This window comes from Cololabis saira, chromosome 9, assembly GCF_033807715.1.
Source record: "Cololabis saira isolate AMF1-May2022 chromosome 9, fColSai1.1, whole genome shotgun sequence".
Classification (NCBI taxonomy): domain Eukaryota; kingdom Metazoa; phylum Chordata; class Actinopteri; order Beloniformes; family Belonidae; genus Cololabis; species Cololabis saira.
This window is the reverse complement of record NC_084595.1, coordinates 15,510,839-15,534,356: the sequence shown is the minus strand read 5'-3', so window position 1 is coordinate 15,534,356 and position 23,518 is coordinate 15,510,839. Positions and strand designations below refer to the sequence as shown.

The window sequence follows — 23,518 nt, the reverse complement described above, 5'->3', positions numbered from 1 at the left end:
GTTCCAGAAGGTCTGCGTCTGATGATCCGAATCTCTGTATCAGATGTGCTCCATCTCAGTATAATCCAGCCTCTCAGGCAAAGAGACTTAAATTATGCATGTTTTAAGGATATTCATATTGAATATGTATATCACATATTGTTAAAAGGCCAAACTGAATTTTCTTTTCTGTTGTTAGAAGGTGAGTTCAGGTTACTGAACTGGAATAAAGGCGAATCTCAAATTTGTCTTGCTGGTTGTTGTTTAATTTGACAGGCTTAACTCGGTATGTTGTTTTTTTTGTCTGGGAAAAAAGAAAGTACCTTTTTACCACGACCCTAACGGTGTATTTGTTGGAACTTAATCACTTGCCTCTCACTTCTTGGGTGGGGTGATAGCATTCAGCACTCCCAAAACCTTGTTGTAACTGCCAGTGTCCAGCTAACGTGATTGCTAACTATCAGATGATGATAACTTCAGACCACGTGGTCCAGAGCCATGTCTTTTTGAGCTGCCAGAACACAGAGAGAGAGAACCACAGGCTTTGGAGGTTGAGCTGGAGGCAGCTGAACCACTAAGAGTCCGAACCAGCATGGACTAGCGGCCTAAATGTGGAGTTTGGCAGCAGATGCTGACAGAAAATGAATGTCTTTGCTGCAGGTGGGGCCATCTTGACATTTCTGAGGCTTTTACTTTCAAACTGTCTATTGACGTGTTACCTGGCAACAGTGTTGCTTCATGCAGTGACTGCGCCCAGGTAGTGGTGATTTGCCAAAGTACCTAGTTCTGCATATGAATTTTTTGCATCTCATTTTACACAATGTTAGTGAACCAAGGCATGACATGTAAATAATACCATTTTTGTTCTTTTTAAGTTTATTTTGTCACTTGGATTAGGTGTTAGTGGCTAAGCTAGCCCAGTGAAGGTTTTTGTCAGACTGGATTACTGGATCCACAGGGAAGAAAATCGTCTATAGACCCTCTCATCACAACTATGGAGCTGAATAAGTGTACTCACAAAAATGTTTATGAATCTCTCTAAGAAAGATTCAATAAATGTGACTGAATGTGATCTGAAATCTGCAAGAAACACTCTTAAAGTCCACTGAACCAGAAAATGTGCTCAGTTCTTTTTGTAACATCCAGTCATCACTGAGTAACGTGTTAGTTGTCAAATCACAAATTTACTCGTCGTCAAAACTCTATTAATATTAAAGCGCTTCTTTTTCTCCTCCTCAGGCTGTCAGTTTCACTTTGCATTATTATCTTTTCTCATCTACCCCCCATCTTCAGCTAATCATCTCAGTTTTCCATCAAAAGTTTTAATTGATGGCTGGATGAGGAACTTTCTCTGCATAACTACATTTAGCAGAGAGACTTTGGTAATCACGGTGCATTATGCAATTATCTTCATCAGATTAGCTTCTGTTATCTTCATTTCTTGTTCCTCCCCCTTTTTTTTTTCCTTCGGACCTCATTTTGGACACAGGTGTGTTTTTTACCGACGAGTATCAACACACTCTGTGTCCCCTCGAGCAGAACCCTTGGCTGGTGTGCAGCCGCTGTTTAAATAGCCAGGCAGGGTGGAGAGATTGATTGAACCAGGCGCCACCTGTGTGCTGCTCCCCGCAGGCCACGCCCAATCCTCCACCCTGCCACAGTATTGTATGCAGAAGAGTGTTTTTTCTCTTGATTAATATCTGTGATCCTTTATGTATTTTAAATTTAATACCAGTACTTTCCAAATAGAGTGTTGCACACAGAAAATGTAATCTGAGAGTGGAGGGTGGAAAAAAAATAAATTGAACAGGCAATTTCAGAAAAGTGCATTTGAGTATTGTATATTGTTTTGCATGTAGAGGACAAAACAATTCAGTCTTGAGCTTTGAACTTGAATCACATGTTTAATTTTTAGGATCTAGGAGACATTGAACCGTAATTGCTTGAGAACTGGAGGTTGCTTTTAGATATCAGCCTGTAAATGTTGTGCCCTGCGGGGTTTGTTGTTCCTTCACACTCAAATCTCTATTATTCATTTCATACCAAACCTACATTTAAGTAGTGACTCACAAAATAACGCAGCATAAATTGTGAAGAAATATGGTAGATTTCAGGGAATGACACTTAAAGTCAGAATCTGTGTCATGTAGTGTCAGCTGTTTAATTTACTGGAGGTGTGTTTAATCTGCTAATTACTTGTCTGCAACTCTGTGTGAGCTCAGATCCATTAACACTGTTATGTAGTTTATAATCATACAAGATCTTTTCTTCACATCTCGTTTCCTTTTGCCAACATTGATCAAGTCTCTTTACAGCACAAGGATCTGATCCACAACCTCAGTCATAATGGCACAACACGGTGGGGGGGACAGCTGTCAGAGCATGAACAAAAGTCTTCACTCGTGGAGTTTGTAAAATCAATTCAGTTTAAACTTCCACATTCCCCTCTGCATTTTCAGAGTGCATACAAAGACGGTTACGATTCACCCAGTGTAACACTGCTGGTATTCGTCTCCCCAGCAAGCGTGGTGATTGTGTCCCTGTTGTTCAGAAAGCTGCACCACGGTGTAATTAACAATACTGTGGGAAATGGTGAAAGAGCTTCAAAGGTGAGCTATTGACAACTACGATTTCTGGAAATCACTCGCTGCTTTTCTCCAGGAACAGTTGATAATTGGCTTTGAGGTCAAATTGCAGTCATTCATCAGTCAATAGCAGCTCATTGGAAAAACCCAATGGGGCAAAAGTTGACTAACCATCAACCTGCTGTTAGGAGCCAATCGCCTTTATTCTGGAGTGGGAAATTAGAACCAGAATGGAGGTGGTAGAGAATGTAATGAGTTCTGATTTTATTATTCTCCATAAGAGACTCTCACAAGGAGGTTTGCTGTGGAAAATATGAAGACTTTTGTTTGAACCCTTTTTAGCTGAAGGACTTCCAAATAATGGCTAACTTAAATCATTAAATCACTAAATCATTTTTATCTGAAACTCCACTTTCCATGCACTAGCATTAACTTTCAGACAGTGGGAGGGCTGTGTCACTTTTCAGTCTGACGCGAGTATGACTCCCAGTCATAAACAACTTATCGTGTTTGCTCCAGAAGTGTCGTGAGGGTCGGAATCTATTAGTTAGTTACATTAGAACCATGTAAATGAATGACTCACATAAATGTCTGTGTGCTCTGTCCAGCCTGCGGCCGAGGATGGCGCCGCACCTCTTAAGCCGATGCAGAATGGCAGCCCTTCCAAATGCCCCCGTTTTATAAAGATCAAGAACTGGGAGACTGGAACCATCTACAGCGACGTGCTCCACCACAGCTCCAGCAAGGTAAGACTCCAGTTCGCAGCTGCGTGAACATCTGCTGCAGGTCTTGCATTGGTTCATGTGCACATGTTTGTAGGAAAACCTGACAAACATTATGATTTTGTGATTAACGCCTGTCTATAACAGCTGGTTTCTTGTGGAATGTTGAACTGGAACAGGGGGTTAAAAAAAAATAATCTGAAAAATAAATCTTGCAGAAACTTGCTTAAATCAACACAAATGATCTTCTGCAATTCTTTTAGCTAAGTGTGGGTACCTGTTAGCATAGGCATGGAGGTTAAGAAGCTTTTATAATACTGATTTATTATTGATTAGTTTCTTGATTGATCACTCTTTTTTTTTCTCTTCCATCGCTACTTTCTTCCATCCCTCATTCGCTCCGTAAACTAGCTTAATTGGTGTTATATTTGTGGTTGTGGAGTCCAGCATTTGTTTGGGTGTCGTTTGCTGATTGTATGGAGCAGACACCACACAAGCTAGACAGTATTCATTAATATAATCTCATATTCCATCAGAAGAAATTGGAACTGATATTTGAACATGGCAAAGATCTGGACTTGCCATTGATTTCCATGTGGGAGAACCATTGGATTTGGAGCAAATCCATCAGAAAAAGGAAGCATGTGATGAGCAACAACCAGACCTTTTTCCACAACAGACATCCCAAATGGTGCACAGTGGAGCAGGAACATGAGTGAATGACTGCTGACAATGTTGCAGTAAAATCTAGGCATTAATAACCGTTCTGCAGCCATCTTGGCTGTTGTGAATAGTTGCACCTGGACGCTGCTGTTCTAGTCGATGTATAAAGCCTGCCTATGGTCCTGTGTACCGAAAGAAATGGCTGTGGATGGAGGGGTGCCCGATCCCGTTTTGTGAGAGAGAGGCTGTTTGCAAATTGGCCAGGCTTGAGGTTGCATGGATTTACCCTGGTTACTCTATCGTCCTCCCACCGTCCAAAAACATTCATGCTACATTTATTGGTGGGTTGTAATCGACCGCTGCACTGAGTGTAAGCAGCATGTGAGTGAACGTGGTATAGGCTCCAGCAGACCTCCATTACCCTGAATAGGAAGAAGGTACAGATAATGAATTTATCAATATCGTGATATGGAAGAAGCTTCTGAAGAAACCAAAGGATTGGAGCTTTGTTCCGCCACATTTCACCGCCACCATTCACAAGATCTGCCACTTATTGTTTATGGGAGCAAAAAGAAGAAATAAAATGAGAAACTAATAAACACGGCATAACATATTTGCTTTGGGTCATAATGCTTAAGTGAGAGGGATTAATTTTCTGTTATGCTTGAGGATTATTCGACTACCTTAATTGATACGGTGGATAATAAAATTGCGTTTCAGCCAAGCAATACCTAGCTCTACAAATACAGAAGGTTAATAAAGAGACAATTCATTAAAGGACTATTATATTGAATTTGAAAGCATTGTACAAGCATTTCCATTGTTGTGGACACTTAATTTCAAAAGCTTGTGTGATGTGAGTTTTTCAGTGGCTAATGCCAGGAGAGCACAACAACTGATGGAAATGAATCATGTTTTTTTGTTTAATTGGCTCTTTTGTTTTTGTTTTTAACCTCATTATATTCCACAATAACAAGTGTGACATAAAATCTGCTGAACGTGAATCAACATTTATTCAACAATATTGCCCAAATTGTCTGTTTGCTTAAGCTGATGTACCCTTCATTAACGAGGTCTTAATGATAAAGAATGTTGCAACCAAATAAATGCTCACTTGTAACAAAACAATTGTAACAAGGCGACCACAATGAAAACGCTCCCTGCACTGCAGTTGTCTGCATTTATCCAGCTTATCTCAGTGCGTCAGTCGGTGAGATTAAACAATTAGCCATTTAAACAAAGATGGCAAATTGGAACTGGTTGTGAATGTAGTGATTTCAAGCTAAATGTGTAGCAATGCCACTTCTGACCAGTGGGACACGTATATATTCTCTATCATTGACTGTGCTAAGAAATAGGGATTGGCCGGCAGGTCTTGTAATACCAGTTTGTCCCACTAGAGGTGCACTTCATTGTGTATTACACCAGGAGCTGAACATGAGGCTGCATGCCGTCTGCCTTGGCAAGGAGGCGACTTCTACAAAAGAGAATTTCAGGCTTTGAACCGAGTCGTCAGAAAACTATGGATGACATCACAGGACTTTGTCCAGTTGACTAAACAGTGTGACACACCAACTATCATGTGATGAGCTTCCTCCAGGTCCCCTGAAGTGACATCGCTACATAGGGGGATTTTGAAACTAAAAGTGGAATAATACCAGTTTGAAAGATGAAAGTTTTGAACAAATATGATGACACAGAATTGCTTGATGGCATTGCATTGATTGCATTGATTAGTGGACACACTGTTACCAACTGCCACACTGCCTTTTATAGCTTTAACATTACATCATACGCTAACATAACACATGCAGGATAGTCTCAAGATGTAGCAAATGATAGTCATTGATATCTCTCTTTAATTCTCTCAGAAAGGCTGAACAGCAAATACAGCAAACATTTAGTGTGGATACTTGGCAACATAAAATTTGCACATCAAGTAGATTACAGAATAATGGCACAGCATGACGTGCCTCTTCTGTGCTCCTCACCAACTGTTCAGAGCTCATGCCTGAACTGTTAGTGTTTAATTTCGTTGCAATTTAGCCAGAAAACAGGAGGTTAGGTAAATATGGAAGAAGCTTGTGACATGCTTTTGAAGAAACCTACTGATTCCCAACATGCCGTTTTTGGACAGCTCTCATGGTTGTTGTGAATCAGTGTTTTTCTAAAAGAGTTCTGTGGAAGACAAAATTGGATACTTCAAGGATATAATTGCTTATGCATTTAAGTCCGTAACATAACACACTATCTAACACATTATCTAAGCATCATCAATCGAAGCAGCAGCTCAAGACCTTGCAAAACAAAACCGACCAACACTATAGAAGGCTGTTGTCTCTTACATGATGGCCATGAAAGATGTGCTTAATAAGTTCCATCATTTGGACCTCTAAAAAAACGCTAAAAAAACTTGGAAAGATCTAGTGCTGCAAGCTGTAGTTTGAGTGAAAATCAAAATCTAGACTTAAAGAAAATTCTCACTAAAAAAAGTGTCACATTTACAATAATAAACACGTGACTCAAGTAAAAGGCATTTCTCATTAAGAAACCAGTGCTGTGTATCTCCTGGAAACTGTCTGCTGTATGAAGGTCTTATATGTCTAATGCTTCATACGTCCTGCGGACTGCCTCAGCAGGTGGACTTTGTCACTAATTAATGCCACACTTGCAACTCTTTTGCCTCCAACTGTTATCGTAATTATGTAATGCATCAATAATAACATATTGTATGAAATCACATTAAAAAGTATCACATTTTATATAATCATGGGGATAATCAAAAGCATGAATCTCTTTAGAGGAAGAAACACTGCAGGTTTTGCACCATTTCCAAGGTAATTGACGCTATGCAAATAGTGTACAGTTTATGACATCTTATTATAAGGGGGGATGTTGCCCCTTTTATTTAAATAAGTTGACTTAATTTGAGATATCAATGAAATATCTTTGTATGTTTTGGTGAATCAGTCATATCGACGAGCGTCTTTCAGTTCTGTTCATAACGGCTGATGTTAAAGGGGCGGAGTCAACATCACTATTCTGCTCCCCTCTTTCATGTGTTGGGCCCCAGCGCCGACCATCCCCGGATCGAGGCTCATGCAGAACTCAAACTCGTGGCAGTTTCTGGGCTGGCCACTGGAGGATGGTCCTAAAAGCTAACCTACCGCCGTTGACTCTCTGTCACGGTTTGGTACTTCCTGTTTTATTTTGAAGTCGTGTCTTTGTGTTTGAGTTCTGGTTTTGACTTTCCTGTTTCCCATCGGCCCTGATCGCCTGCACCTGTGTCTCGTTATTCCTTGTGCTCTCGTTATTCTGGTCTTGTCTTTCCCTTGCTCCCTGCTGGTCCGTACTGTTTGTTCCCCCGTGTTTTCTGCTCAGGTTTTTTTTTTTTTTTTTTTTTAATAAATATTTTTATCCCCGATTTTTTCCCATTTTTAACACCCTGTGCTCTTACCGAAGTCAGTCCTGTGCATTGCCATCCTCTGCCAACCCCGGGAGGGCCCTGCACTGAGCTCAAATCTCCTCTTACTTGAGGAGTGAGCAGGCTGCTTCTTTTCACCAGACAGGGTGAAAAGAAGCGCGTGGAAGGATCACGTTATTCCGGTCCCTCCCACCCCATCTGGCCAGAGGGGGCACGTATAGCCCAGGTGTGCATGTTTTTGTGAGGGTAGCTCACATTGCTACCCAAGGGAACGCGGGGAGAACATGCAAACTCCACACAGAAAATCCCTTTCACCAACCCCACCCAGGGTGTGGGAGCTGAAGTCATGGGGGAACTAACACGCACTTCACCACCCACAGCGTCCCCGGCGAGAATTGAACCCAGGACCTTCTTGCTGTGAGACAGCTGCACTACCAGCTGCACCACCGTGCCCCTGGTTTATGTAGTTTTTGATTCTTGTTTTACGCCCTGGTTTTTGTATCCTGTTCAGCAGCGCTTTTGGTTTTGTTTGGACTAATAAATCACTGTTTTTGGGAATTCCTGCCTTCTGGTCTCCTGCATCTGGGTCCTACTCCAACCACATCCTGACACACTCATGTTCAAATTTCCCCCCTTTGGGGCAGAAATAAACATATTTATAGCCTGATTCAACAAAACATTACAATTGTTTGAGTTCACCCCCATGACAACTCTGACGGGGGTGAATTTATATAAAGGATTACATGTATTTTTAATATGACCGATTGACAGTTTGCTCAGCCAATGGCTAGCAGATACGCAGTTGGTGAAGCAACCGGCCGTTTGTATTAACCCAGCTACATGTGCTGGTCATTTTTGATTTTACTGTCGAGAACATGTTCAACAATATGTATTCTGCTTTAAACATCAGTCAGCAGCAGGGATCAGCTGAAGGAGATGGTAGGCAAAGGTAACTGTGATTGACACTCGGTGGGCGTGTCCCTGTCCTTTTCTCATGCAACACGTACAAATATATATATATATATATATATATATATATATATATATATATATATATATATATATATATATATATATATATATATATATATATATATATATATATATAATTTGCAGTTGGGCCTCTTTTGAAATTGGTGTAACAACTTTGCTTTGACTATTTCAAAATTGGAAATTCTCTTTAGGATTAACAGAGTGATGATTAAGGTGAGGGGGCTAAATGATGTACTCTGGGTCTGTGACATCACAGAACCCTGTAAATCCCTCCCTGAATGATGCACTGTGGGACCCCAAACCTTCAGCTTATGAAAGGGCCTTCAGAAAGGGTATCGTTAATGTTAGTTGAGTTGAGTAAAATGGAGCTAAGACAGGGAGGTATAAAGAAGCACATTTGGGATGCCTCATATAAATGAAAGAGAGGAGGCTTCAGTGAAACTGGTGAGCTAAACATAGAAGTAGGTCCAGGTCAGGACAATACTTGCAGTGAGCCCTCAGCCACAGAGGTCCCACTTCTTCTCTGGACCCACAACTACCATGTTACACCTCCTCAGTCTCCCTCTGATTTTCTGATACACAACCTTAACCTCTCTCCCCACTTCAGGGGACGTTAAGCCCCCAACCCTCCAGATTCTCTGCCTCCTGCCCATCTCTGTAGAGGTAAGGAAGTATCTGGAGTGGCTGATCTGCTCCAAGGCTGCAGGTCTAGATGAACACCAGAGGATCCTGGAGAGCTCTGCTCAGCTCTTTGAGTTTTAACAGCAGCTCTTCAACGTTATTCTAAGATACAGTTGCAGTGCCGCTGTCTCAAATGCCACCTTGATGAGCCGGCATGCACCTACTTCCCAGTCCACTCTCATCCGGGTAAACCACACAATGCTGTGGGGGTCATGATCTTTTAGTTCTCTCCTAACATTATTTCATCTGCACTGCGGTGTGAGAAGATAGAACTCACGTGACGCTTCTGGTGGTGGTGGAGGACTACAGACACCAGGTCTCGGCCCGCCTGCGTGAAGGGACACAGCAGACTGTATTTGTTGAGAAAGCTTAGACCCTTCAGTGTTTATAGCAAGCGCTTGTGTATATACAGATTGCAGCCAGAAGTTTACGTAGAGATTAGAAAAAGAACACACCCCACCCCCAACACACACAGAATTTTACTGTTGTACATTGAGTAGATGGGCATTTAAAGAGCAGGAGAATTTGGGGTTAGAAGTTTCTTATGGGCACATAATTGGAGAATTTCAATTGTAAGATGAAGTAAAGGAAAAATGTCAACCAAGATGCCAGGAAAATAATTTTTGACCATCACAGGTCTCATTCATCCTTCTTCAGGTATATTCCAGATACCCGAAGCTCCTACGTTCATATACTCAAACAAATGTGCAGGTATAAATGACACAGCAGCACCTAATTATCACACTGCTCAGGGAGGAGGTAGCGGTGTCCCCAGAGATGAACGTGCTTAAGTGAAAGATGAGAGCCACAATAAAATAATAAGATGGAAGGATGGGAAGCCCCTGGAGCTGGTTGTAGGTAGATTATACTGTAGGTTTTTGTAATAATTGCTCTGGGATCATGCTCTGGGGGTCATTCTCATGGTCTCTGGAAAGAGATAACTTGTATTGTTAAAGATGCTATATAAATAAAATTGAATTGAACTGAAAATGACCTCTTGGTTGTGTTTAAAGAATAGTAAATAAAGTATAAAAACAAATTTTCTTTGCAGATACATCTGGCTACAATCTATTGGAGGTCATTAACTGTGCTCAAAAGTCATGGGGAGCCAATCAGCCTATCCTTCTAGAGAGTATAACATGATGACAACAGAGCAGCGATGTTGTATTTAAATGGTGTAGATGGCTGCATTGACAGATGTTTGGCATTAAGTGTTAAAGACTTGGACTTTTATTTTGAAAATTGACCAAAAAGTGGCATCCACATCATCACTCTGCGGGGCAGAGGTCTTTGCCATTTTGCTAACAGGCTGCGGCAAAAGTTTAATTTCCTCTTCTACTCAACATCCTCTCACTCTGACTTGTTTCCGTCGCTCTGAGGACATCCCCTTGTTCACTTCTCTGATTGGTTGTAGCGCTAACCAACTGTGCAAAGGCAGTTTGATAAGCAACTGTCTGATAATGATCAATAGAAGCTCCCTATTCAAAGGCCACCCTTGAATTGGGAGCTCCTATTGATCATTTCCAGACACGACATCTTCCTAAATGTCTTGTGTGTCATGATGCTCGGTTGCTGCTATAATGCTGATTATAAAACTACCTCTTTACAATGACAGCTGTGAACAGAGCTGTAAAAACACGTTGACAAAGGAGCTGATCAACTCTGTTTCCAAGATGTTTTGTCAAAAGTGTCAGATATTTCTAGCCTGGAAATCTGGACAGACCACTAGCAAGCTGAAATATGATTTGCAGGTAAATTCTAGATATGGATCTAATCTATCCGGCTAAGATATTTCATCAAGACATCAGGAAATGATTTCAATTAAATATGTCTCTTTTGACCAAGTTGATAAAGTATTTGTAGCCAAAGACAAATATCGAACCAATGCATAATAGAAATGCGTGACTAGGGTTTTTCTCTTCTTTTCAATCGTCAAAAGTTTTGTGTTTTTGCCCTTTACAATTTAACATGCAGTCTACGTCTCTCCCTCTAGTCTATAAGCCAGCGTGCCACGCACAAGGTGAACTCCACTTTTTAATCAACCACCCTCCAAAACACTGCAGCTGTTTGTAAATGGCAGCCTGTGACTTATGGGACAGGCTGTTGTGTGCATCAGAATGAACCGTCTGAAACAGCAAATCTTGAAATGTATTATATAGCACAGATCATCCATCTTTTCCCAAAAGGACAGCTGGCTGGCATGAATGCTAGAGGAGCGTGACGAGCGGATGCGCCGGAGCACAAGTGATTCCTTGGTCTTATTTTTAACACTCATTCATTTCTCCCTTTTACTCCATCGACTCTTTTTGTCTCATCTTTGTTGTTGTTGTTGCTTGTTGTCAGCGAGTGTCTCTTTCCTTTAGTCTTCCTTTTTTTAAATGATTTTACCCTTTTAAACTAGTTGTTTTGACTGACTGTGCTTCAGCTTTTTTCCCCGCTTTGTTTTTTTTTGGGGGGGGGTTAGAGTGAGGATTAGATGAATTGGGTTACAGAAGGAAGTTATTTTCTTTGTACACACTGCTGCTCCATGAGTGTTTGCATAGTTCAAGTGGGTAATTCAGTGTAAGGATCCAATTTTAGTACCACTGAGGTCACTGTCACATTTCCGCTCCGACAGCACGCCCACGCCATCTTTTTGTTATGTCTCCCTGCTCACTCATTTTGTCTCCCTCTGAGCTGGTGAAGGCAAACCAAAGTGACAACTGACCTCAGCTCTAATCACATTAAACTGACCACACAGTGTTGCTCTGAACAATTTCCCCCTCGCTTACTTGTTCATTAACGCATGGCAGCCATGTGTGAGTGATGTTGGAAAAGGGGAAGTGTAACATTTCTAATCCTTTTATCCATTAAAAGCGAGATGCTTTTAAAACATGTCTCTGTGGACGTGGGTGAAGCAAGCTTTCACAGTTCGTACAAAATCTGGTTGCGACATTTAAAAAAAAACTCTTGCTGCTGCTTCTCAAACGCTTCGATTAGATGTAACCAGACTTTCTTTTTCTTGATTCTTGATTGTGTTTAATTTTCCATCCAGAAGGGATTATAACTGTTGAGAGTCTAGAACTTAAAAGCTCTAACAAGACTTCAATAGATCATCTTCAAGGTTCAGGACAATGCTGGCTTTTAGTTAATATGGTCAGTACCCCACTTGAACTTTAAGTTCCCCCTGAAAGAACTGTGCATGCTTGCTGGCTCTCAGACAGCCCAAACATCGTATGTTGATTCTTCTTAAAATATCTTCCGGGGGAAAAGAATGACTCACATTATACTCACATTAACATTTTGGTTAGCCATGATAACGCTTCATGATTCAAACATTCAGTTTATCTTATACTTACCTTAATAACTCTGGATGTGAAGTTGTAACTGAGAGATACAATCATACAGCACTCAGTAACAGAGCTTAAAGGTATTGTGACATCATTTTTAACATGCTTTTAACACTATTAAAAGTCTTGGCCAACATCCCTCAAATGTGTCTAAAAGAGTGTAACAAGAAAAACTTCACTCTAGTACTCCATTCCTGGCTTTTTATTACAGTGTTTTTTTGCGCCGTGAAAAATGCTTCCTTTTCTCCCTTTCCTGTCAATCATTGCGCCGCTCCTCCTCCAAACCTCCTCCAACCCAACCATACGCTAACAGCGGCGTCGGAGAGTTAAGCCGGGAGCGACAGGGGAAGCAAGCACGGAAAAGCAGGAGGGCGAACCACAGCAAACAATCATAAAAATAAAGGCATGCAAGCAGCAGTGCCCCCTTGTCTTAAGTCCAGTCAGTGGCCGCGGGTCTTCTTAGCAGTTTTCCTCCGGTGATTAGAACAAAAGAGGCTCTAAACACTAAACAGCTCCGTGTTAAGCCTGATTTATGGTTCCGCGTTAAATCGACGCAGAGCCTACGCCGTAGGGTTCAGCGTACGGTGCGCGTCGCCGCGTAACCCTACGCCGTAGGCTCTACGTCGGTGTAACGCGGAACCATAAATCAGCCTTTATGGTGCGCTGGAGAGGAGAGGAGGCAGGGAGCTGGGTGGAGGGGGCGGTGATTTAGCGGGTCTATACGTAACGGCCCGCCACCAAACCAGATGCGCCGTTTTTGCATAGTTATGCGGAAAATCCCAGAAAGCACACAATACACTGAATGTTAAAAGTTCGTTGTTTTTTGGGTGTAATTGATGTCAAGACACCCAACAAAACACAAAAAATCAAGAAAAATTTGTTTTTCATGTCACAATCCCTTTAAGATGTGAGGTTCAACAGCTGGGAGTCTGAAGACGTTGGTGGGCAGGCGCTCCACAAGGAACACAGCTCGTCCCCTTTCTGTTCCCCTCACACACATCAGATCCCTCTTACAACACAACCAGCTGTCACATCCAGATGTTCTCGGAGCGTAAAGCAACTGTTGGGTGTTTAATAGAGTGCAGGAAAATAATCAAGGACTTTGTCAGCTGTTGTGAACTCAGTCATCTTTACATCATCTACAAGTAAGATGGTCACTGACTTTCAAAGGAAGACCGTATGAACGCACATTCAGAGAGTAGATGTGTACAAATACATTGATGTTTTTAATTAATTAAAGAATAAACAAGACTATTTAGACATTTGGATCTTCTTCAAGAAAGGTCAAAGCTGCCACAATTCTCTGAGATGACTGAAGTCCTCATGGACTTTTTATGAGACCGGTTGTGTTGGCAACTTTCTTCACTGTGGTCTCCTGGTGACATCACAGGAAGGGAAGAAAAAAGAGCTGATGAGATGATAAAGAGGGCCAGCTCTGTCCTGGGGTTTTCTCTGGACTCGGTGGAGTAGGTGGGTGAGAAAATGATGTTGACCAAGGTGTCAAACATCATGAACCATCAGAATTGTACCACATGTTGCTTGTTGGCCACCAAGGGGAGGGGGGCCCACTGCTTTACATGTCATTATTTTGTTTTCAGGTGCCAATCTGCAGTGAAAATGTGTGCAACGGCTCTGTGATGGTGCCGACTCAGCATACCCGCAAACCAGATGAGGTCAGAACCAAAGAGGAGCTTCTTCCCCTGGCGACTGACTTCATAGACCAGTACTACAGCTCGATCAAAAGGCAAGCTTGGCCGGAGTGAAGGGTTCAAACTCGAAGGTGCAACAACATACCCAGCATCGCAGACGAAGGAGAGATGGAGCAATTGTCTCACCCTTCTATTGCTTATCCTGTTTATAAAACTCAGCTGACATTGTGGAATGAGCATAGGTTTAATTTGCTGCTAGGTGATAGGTCTTCTTTTGAGCATGGGCTTCTCTTCTAAGCTAAGTTGTAGAAGGTTGAACGTTTTAAATGTGGCAGATGTCTTATTTGAAAGCATGTACGTGAGGATATTGCAGTTCAAGCTGATTGTGAGGTGAGATGTAGTTGTTGAACGTAACAAAAGAACCACCATAAAACAACAAATGTATGAAACTGACATGCAGCACTTGATAAGTTGATCAGTTGGACCTGTGCTTTGCAATGTGTGTCTACCAGCAGGGAAAAGATCTACCATTATCCTGAAAATGACTGCATCTAAAGCTAATTAACTTATTAACCTATTCAAACCCACGGCTTCATTTGATAAATAGTCTCAAACCTCAGGATGAATGGGTTAAATAGGCTGGCATTGTTTATACTTTTATTTCTGAGAGTTTTATGCAGTAGTCAGGTGTCTAACCAGATGAAGAGATGCTTGTGCTGTTGAGGTGAACACATCACTCACAAAGTCCCTCAACAAAATACTCTAGTTAAATAATAATGAATGGTTTTCCGTCAGCATCACTTTAAGAAACCACCACGAGCATCTTTGGGGATTTTTGATCGTGCATGTTGTCATCTCATGCATAATAGGTTGGAAATCGAGATTAGAGTCGCACCTGCAATCCTACAGGCATGCAAGCACATCCACTAACCTTTGTGGCAGCACCATGGCCGAGTGTTGTCATTTTTAATGTTACTGCGACTCGGTCTTTCATGCTGCGACATTTTCTTTCCTATTTTGCCTGTAGACGTAAGTTTTTAACGATCTGTGTAATTCTTTGATTTTTCAATCATCTGACTGCACGTGACAGAAATCTGCATGTATGCAGGAAGACAAGAGCAGGAGGTATTTCTGACTGTATTTTTCGTCAAAATACACACACACACAGAAAAACAAACAAAAAAAACCCCCAAAACACATTGTGACCTCTTATACACATGCGCCGACTTCATTGCAGCAAAGATGAATTTTTCCGGGCGTTTGAGTTATTTGACATGGAATTTGTTGAGGCAGCGTGCCAGATGGAGCCTGACAGCGAATGTCTGTGGTTATAACCCCAGTCTTATTAATGTCAATGTTTCTGCTGCTGTTTCTTTTTCTTCAACATAGTGCAAGTGGTAGGAACCACCTTTTCTTTTTAAACAATATATTAAACATTATAGGAAATATAAAAAACCGTCCCACTGATCCTTTTTCGGGTGTGACATTGTGCTTGTGGCATTGTCCTGTCTTACAGGTATGCCTCTAAGGCTCACGTGGACAGGCTGGAAGAGGTGACGAAGGAGATCGAAGCATCAGGAACTTATCAACTGAAAGACACAGAACTGATTTATGGAGCCAAGCACGCCTGGAGGAATGCTGCCAGATGTGTAGGGAGGATCCAGTGGTCCAAACTACAGGTAACCATTATTCCAAAAAAAATAATGCACCTTTTCGGAAAAGCCCTGTAGCACCCTATAATGTAATAATTTCCTGAAAATGTAATAAAATTTGCACTTAATTCAATCGAAAATGTAATAAAACCCAATAATGTAATAACTTCACCAATAATGTAATAAAATATCCTGACAAATATTGTAATAATATTTTTACCAATAATGTATTACCTTATTACGTTATTGGGAATTTATTACATGGTACTCAAAGTCTGCTATTTAACCCAATAGTCATTCTGGTGTCGCAAATCCAGCGTATATAACATTCTTAGGTACTTAAAACACAAAATGTAGAACTCTGGACTGAAAATTAACATATATATTACATTATTTGTCAAGTATTACATTATCAGTTTAAAAAAAAAAAGAAAAAAAGACCCATCTGAAAATGTAATAAATTCCCAATAATGTGATAAGGTATTACATAATCTGTAAAAATGGTATTACAATATCAGTCAGGATATTTTATTACATTATTGGCGAAGTTATTACATTATTGGATTTTATTACATTTTCGATTGAGTTAAGCACAAATTTTATTACATTTTCAGGCGTTATTACATTTTCAGGAAATGATTACATTATAGGGTGCTACAAGCCCTGCACTATTAATTCAGTTCATGACAATTTCTCAAGTAATTTGGATTTTTCACAGCATTTTCCTTGGCATATTCATTCAAAGATTTTTAAAAGTTTGCAAATGCGTGGTTCAAATGTCTCTTTTTTAACTTGCTCTACAGGTTTTTGATGCCAGAGACTGCACAACAGCCCATGGAATGTACAACTACATCTGCAACCACATTAAATATGCCACTAACAAAGGCAACCTGAGGTACACGGCACCTACACACAAACTGCTCCACCTTTCTCATCTGTCTCCCCCTTCAGCTCTGCTCGTGTTCCCCCTGCTACATACACTCGTTTCCTCTTTCCATCTGTCGCACTCATGACCCTCTTCATCTCTGACTGCCACATCTTGACCCCTGGTCCCATCTGTCAACATGTGCCATGTGTCTCAAAAGTGCATCTGTAGCTGTGTCTGTCGGCGTCTCGAGACCCATCACTGCCGTGTCGGAGAGGCGGCAGACCTCGCTAACAAGCAGCCATTTGTCAGACCTGCACAACGCTCACGCTCTTTCTGCCAAGCCCTAATCACATATGACATCTCACGTTTACTTCTTGGATGATGGATAGGTTTCTGCCTCATTACTACCCTACCTGGCCATGGGAAGGCAGCAGTTTCTGCACTTCTGTCTTTCACACTGGGGGGAAAGATTCTGTCCAATTCTTCTACTTTGCCTCTGTTCATTGAGGTTTGCAGGCAACATTTCACTCGATCCAGGCCTGGACTTGGAACCTGCTCAAGGGAGCATCTTGATGCTTTACATGTTCTGTCATTCTATTGTAGATTTGTTGGCCTACTTGGACTATCGTCCTTATGCAAGACGGTTTCAGCTCAAGCTTTAGTTCCTGAACACATGGCCACGCATTTGACCCGAGAATCCTCTGGTGAACACTTAATTTCCCTCTCATCACTGTGCTTGCCATGTTGGTGTGAGGTGTGTTGTTGTTTAGATGGGTTGTGTTCAAGGGGCTACATACAGCTTCGCTATACCCTCCCAGGTCAGTTAGTCTGACCACCAGCCAGCGGTTAACTAAGCTGACATAAGGATGTACAGACAGAACCACACCTCAGGCCTGTGCACAGAGGGTTTGTCAGGTTTTTTTTTTTTATACAGTTTGTGGTTGTGTTTGGTTTTTGTCTAATGTGGCTTTTTGTATTATGGTCATAGATTATCTTTGTTCTCATCTGTCCAAAGGTCATTGTTCCCACAGTTGTGCGTTTTCTCTTGGCATCCCTTCCAAGTAATGCATACTTGTCTTGTCCTTTTGATTAAAACTTGATCCATGACAGGTTTCAAAGTTTTATGATCAGCGGATACCTTAGATCTAAAATGCTACCAGAGGCCCATTGAGTCTGATATTTTTGTAGTTAACGACTAAGATTTGGTCTTATCTTGAGATAAACGTATTGGAACATTCCCTCCTGAGGTGTTTAGTAACCATTCTGAATTATACAATTAAATAAATGACACATATGTTATTGTGAGGTTGGAATGATCTAATTTCTAGAGCTTGAAAAGACCAGGGACTTATTCTTGTAGGTGTCCTTCAGAGGAACAGCCAATGTAGCCATCTTGGATATAAAGCGAGAGAAACTAGCCTGAGATGGTTTGGAAATGTGAAGAGGAGGGTTAATGCATACAGAAGGCAGAAGGATGCAGGTGATGGAGTTGCCAGGCAGGAGAAAAGAGTGAATACCAAAGAGGAAGTGGTTCTGGATGCAGAGAAAGAGGAGATGGAGGTGGTTGGTGTGAAAGAAGATGATGTTGGAGAAAGGCTTGGAGAAAATGGGGGGGAAAAGGAAATAAATGAATGAAGTGAAGAATGCAAGATGTTCTTTTCTTAAGAGGTTGCAATTCAACGGCTTTTATATTTCTCTAAAGTACTGCTTTGTTTCCACCTTTCAGAAAGTTCATTTATTGTAATTCCAAGGTTCATAAGCCATTTATTCCCAGTTTGTAGTGATGAAGACATAGATCACACATGATTAATGAGAGCTCATTACAAATCCCATTAGGGTCATCATCACTTTAGGATAATATAGTTATTCATTTTAAAATGAAGCATGACATTTTTAATTTTTTAACAATAAAATCAAGTGTGACATTGCTTTTTTGGAGGTTTTAATTTCATTACTTTGGGGTTAAGCACAGTAAGAGTTTTTACTGTCTGGTTTATCCAAATGTTTATTTAAATGCAGTCTGCAGAATTAAATCTTAACTGTCTTGTATTTTCGCCTAAAACATAGAATTTGATTTAAAATGTAGGACATATTTGCTATTCCTACATGTAGCGCCACTCATTGCATCAAATGTTGCCTGAAAGAGGACAAGCATTTGTCTAAAGCAGGTGAACATGTACCGAGGTCGTTCATCACACCGGGATTTAGTGCTCACTGCGGTGTCGACTGCACGACTGGCCCAGATTCACGCCAGCTGCTCAACCACACCATTACATCCTCCTCCGCGACTTACAACCGGCTTAGCAGTATTATCACCGGGTCGGAGCATTAAAACAACACAGAGATGTAGATCAGACCAGAGAAAGCCGGGCTTCGCTCTGGGGTTCCTCTAACCTTATAGGCGCTAATTAAAGATGTCTGATGACAGATTACTTGCATTAATTTATCATAATCACCCAATGCTTTCTTCATGTCTCTTTTTCATAAATGTTGTGTGCAGTTAAAGCTGTTTAGAGGTCCAATTATGTTTTAAACATTTTCTATTTCTCAACCTAATAATCATACTTTTCTGTTTGGTTTCCTTTTCTCTTTTTGCAGGTCTGCTATCACTATATTTCCTCAGAGGACAGACGGCAAACGCGACTTTCGAGTGTGGAACAGCCAGCTCATTCGTTACGCAGGTTACAAGCTGCCTGATGGAGAGATCCGGGGAGACCCTGCCAATGTTGAGTTTACAGAGGTACAAATTAGGAGTTTTATTTCTGTACACTGGTGATGTAAACATGCAGCCTTTCCTCTCTAAAGCATGTCCATGCTCAGTAGACACGCCGCTTTTTTGGGTTGCAGATCTGCGTACAGCTTGGGTGGAAGGCGCCGAAGGGTCGTTTTGATGTGCTCCCCCTTTTGTTGCAAGCCAGTGGAAATGACCCTGAGCTGTTCGAGATCCCCGAAGATCTCATTCTGGAGGTGCCAATCACACACCCGAAGTGAGTTACGCTTTTCTTCTCAGGCATGCATAAAATATGCAGAACCTAGTTAAACAAGAGCCGAGGAGACGGCACCAAACACATCCGCCCACTTGCACATCTTTAAACAACACTTCTTAAACAATGGGATACTTTCATGCCAAGAAATCTGACTGGGTTGTAGTCACAATCCAACTGTGCATGTTCCCAGAAAGCACACAGCCAGTGTCTGTTGCTATGCCAGTTTTTGTGGTAATTATTGTTAGTAAGATTTAAAGCTTTCTCATGCTTTATTCCAACATTTCTTTGTAAAACCATCCTTAGCCAGGGTACAAGAGCCATAAAGCTCTTGATATCCCTGCCATGAAGCTGCTTTAGCGCCGTAGTGGCTGTAATCACGGCAGAACCTGTTGCCACACTAGCTGTCATGAAAACACACATGCAGATGTACACAAAACTATCACTGAAATCACTACACGCTACAGAGAGCATTTCAGAATCCCTTGTTGCACAGATCTCCCTGCCAGCCCCCCACCCCCCAAAAAAACTGGCATCTCCTGCTCCAAACGGCATCAGCTCCTCAGCTCTGGCAGCAGCTTGGCACAGGCTGCTGCCACCAACAGTGTCTCATTTTTGCACATGATTAGACTGAGCTCTGCAAATAATACCCCCAAAGTGATGTTATCAATCCCCTCATAGGTTATGGAGGGTTCAGCTCGCTCTGTCCAGCACAAAAAAGCCTTTTAAAATTGATTTCTTTGTGCTAATGTTTGTTTTGGCTGCACCCCTCCTTTTCATATCGTGCTTCAGAGGTAATTTCACGTGTTGTTATGGTTGATCGTAATGGAGTGCATCGCTAATAGGCAAATGGATAATTTGTAAAATGTACTGAATTAAAGTCCGTTGGAACCGTTCCTTGTTTCCTCGGCGCAGGTTTGAGTGGTTCAAAGGCCTGGAGCTGAAGTGGTACGGCCTCCCCGCGGTCTCCAACATGCTGCTGGAGATTGGCGGTCTGGAGTTCACCGGATGCCCCTTCAGCGGCTGGTACATGGGCACGGAGATCGGCGTGAGGGACTTCTGTGACAGCTCACGCTACAACATTCTGGAGGTAGCGTGCTGTGCCAGCGAGCGTCGGCATGTTCCTCCCGAAAGAGGGACAGAAGTGGAGGCGCAGATTGACTGCAGCCTCGTGTCGAGAGGAGCATGTGTTGTATCACCAAATGATCCAATAAGAATGCATCGCTTCCAATTATGCAAACTAAGAGGAAAGCTGATGAACAACACTTCTTTTGGTGTTTGTTACAAATCAAAAATATCCAAATTTAACATTATTTACTGTAAGTGTGGCTCCGTCTAATTCCTGGTAAAGCACACTAAGCTATAGTTCCCAAGCATGTAGCTGACGCGTACGTCAATGAAACGTCACGGTCTGTGTTTTTCTTTCAAAAGTTTACTGAAAAACCTTTTTCAATTACAAAAAACTAAAACTGTGTGATAATACGACAAAATAATATTCTTGTGCAAGCACGGTCAAAACTCGGATCCATAGCTTCACAAACCAAACTACAAGTACATCACGTGATATATAAGTAACCAATGAGAAGGCTGCAGTCATTATTAATATTAAAGGGGACCTATTATGAAAAACATGTTTTTTCTTGCTTTAACATATATAAAGTGGTCTCCCCTCAACCTGCCAACTCAGAGAAGGAGGAAAGCAACCAAAATCTGCAGCGTCTGTACAGCCGCCCGGATGAGCCGTCCAGTGTGATGTGGATCTACGAGCCGTTCAGATTCTGCTCCCTTTCGTTACGTAACGAAAATGCGATTTACATCGGTTGGCCTCCGATGCGTGAAACCACGCCCAAAACTAACTCCGCCGCCCGGAGCTGCCGCCATTTTTTCATAATGGTGCCTCATTATCATAGCCCCGCCCACTCAGAATCCCACATAGATAATGAGGTTAGAGAAAGGGAGGATAAAGACATGGCTCAGAGGCTGAATTTCTTATTTATTTAGCAAAAACAATCAAAAGCTTGTTTTTAAGACATTCAAGGCCTGTTTAAAATAGGTATTAGATGTCATAATAGGTCCTCTTTAAGCAAGCACCTTGCAAACTGATATTAAACTGGGTATTACTCAACATACACTTAAATCAAATATTACAAAATCTAAATTATTAATCACTTTGTTCATATGTACAAATGGCTCTAACATTTACAAAAAACACAGTTTTGGGGTATAAATGGATGAACCACACTGATATTTTTGAAAGTATCTCAGCAGGATTTTTTCCCATCTGAAAGTTCCAGATCAAACCAGAGTTGTCCAGTCACGGAGAGCATTTCAAGGCACATGGTCCCGGCTCCGAGCCACCAAAAAATGGTGCTGATAGTCACGGAGAGAGCTAATCGCTTGTTCACCGTTGTTTCTCTGTAGCATACACTATCATGCAAATCATTTGGAGAAAAAAAAAACACTTCTTTTTGACGGCACTGTCACAGTAGTGAAGACTGTTAAGAAAATGTGTTTATTACTGAGTTATAATTGGTTACATGCACCATGAGACAACAATTTTAAGACCATGTCAAACTCTCACTCAACTCATCCAAAAGTTGTCAAAATGTGAAACTGTCATGTTGTTGTCTGTTTTTGTCATGAAGGAGGTTGCCAACAAGATGAACTTAGACACCAGGAAGACTTCTTCCCTTTGGAAAGACCAAGCGCTCGTGGAGATCAACATTGCCGTCCTCTACAGCTTCCAGGTGCGTGCATCGCTCATTTATAACCCTTCAGACCAGTTCAGTGTGTGTATTGCAGTTCCCACATCTAGAAAGCAGCTCAGGTCTTTAATGACTAGTAACAGAAAAAATGATGTCAGGGTTTTGAGAGTTTGTGGGTCGCTCCTCGCAGGGACGGTGCCTTTAGGGTTTGGGAACCTGCATCGGGGGGTGTGGCAGCCATGCTGGTGGCTAAGTGGATCAGAAATGACGGTCATAAGGAAACAAAAGTCAAGACAAATGTACAGTATATGTCAACATGACTCTTGATTGTCTGAATTTTTCCGTAATTGGTTGAAGGATTTTGGGCAAAGCCAATGAGCAAATAGCAAATCAGTTTAACCAAAGCAAGATCACGCTTTTTCTTCTTGGAGAAAATGGAGCTTTTGAATGGTTTACATCCGTTTGAGATCAAAAAGACTGCCCCGCTGATCCCGTCCAACACCCCTGCTGAGGTGCTCAATGTGTTTTCTTATCTTGAGGCGTTTTGGAAGTTGGCGGTTTCTTGAGCAATATTTGCAATTTACAAATGGATGTGTGCAGGACTAGGTCTTCAATTCAGCAGTCGGGTTTCAAGTAAGAATGGTGAACAAATGAAACTGTAAGCAGAGAGAAAAGCTGAACAGCAATGAGTAAAACATAAACAATTATAATGTAAAAAAAAAAGTATTTGCTATTCCTACATGTAGCGCCACTTATTACAACAAATGTTCCCTGAAAGAGGAGAAACATTTGTCTAAAGTGGGTGAACTGAACCGAGGCTGTTCATCACACACTGCCCACTTACAAATGACATTGAAGACCTGCGGGGAACCAGTGCAGTGTGTTATATGCTCATATTTACAACTGCCAGACAGAAAATAGACATAAATATATAAAAATACGTATTTTGAAACGGGATTAATGTGTTGATGAAGTAATCGGAGCCTAAAGCTGCTTCTGACTGATTCCTTTCCCGGCATTATCGCTGATCTAGTGAGAAATATATTTAGAGGGATGAACCTGTTGAGTCATGAATCCTAGTTAGTCATTTGTTCATTAATGCACTTACAGAAAAGCAAAGTGGGGGAGTTGCACCACCACAGAAGCATTCATGCAATGATTTATAAAATGCATGAATGTTTTTAATCCTCGCTCCTGTTGGCTGTCATCGGCCATTAGCTCTGTTTAGAGTCGTAGGGTTTGTCATTTCCCTTCTGATGCAGAAGAAATCCCGTGCGGATGAAC

The 23,518-nt window shown here is 41.5% G+C and overlaps 1 protein-coding gene across 1 annotated transcript in view; it reads left to right on the top strand.

Moving 5' to 3' along the window:
* nos1 (nitric oxide synthase 1 (neuronal)) overlaps positions 1-23,518 on the top strand; it is a 53,391-nt gene that overhangs the window by 5,516 nt on the left and 24,357 nt on the right. Inside the window, exons 3-10 of the mRNA XM_061729870.1 lie at positions 3,173-3,310; positions 13,975-14,120; positions 15,542-15,704; positions 16,481-16,572; positions 19,144-19,285; positions 19,393-19,532; positions 20,445-20,619; positions 22,175-22,276. Of these exons, the coding sequence (XP_061585854.1) occupies positions 3,173-3,310; positions 13,975-14,120; positions 15,542-15,704; positions 16,481-16,572; positions 19,144-19,285; positions 19,393-19,532; positions 20,445-20,619; positions 22,175-22,276 (1,098 nt within the window). The remainder of the gene's footprint in view (positions 1-3,172; positions 3,311-13,974; positions 14,121-15,541; positions 15,705-16,480; positions 16,573-19,143; positions 19,286-19,392; positions 19,533-20,444; positions 20,620-22,174; positions 22,277-23,518) is intronic.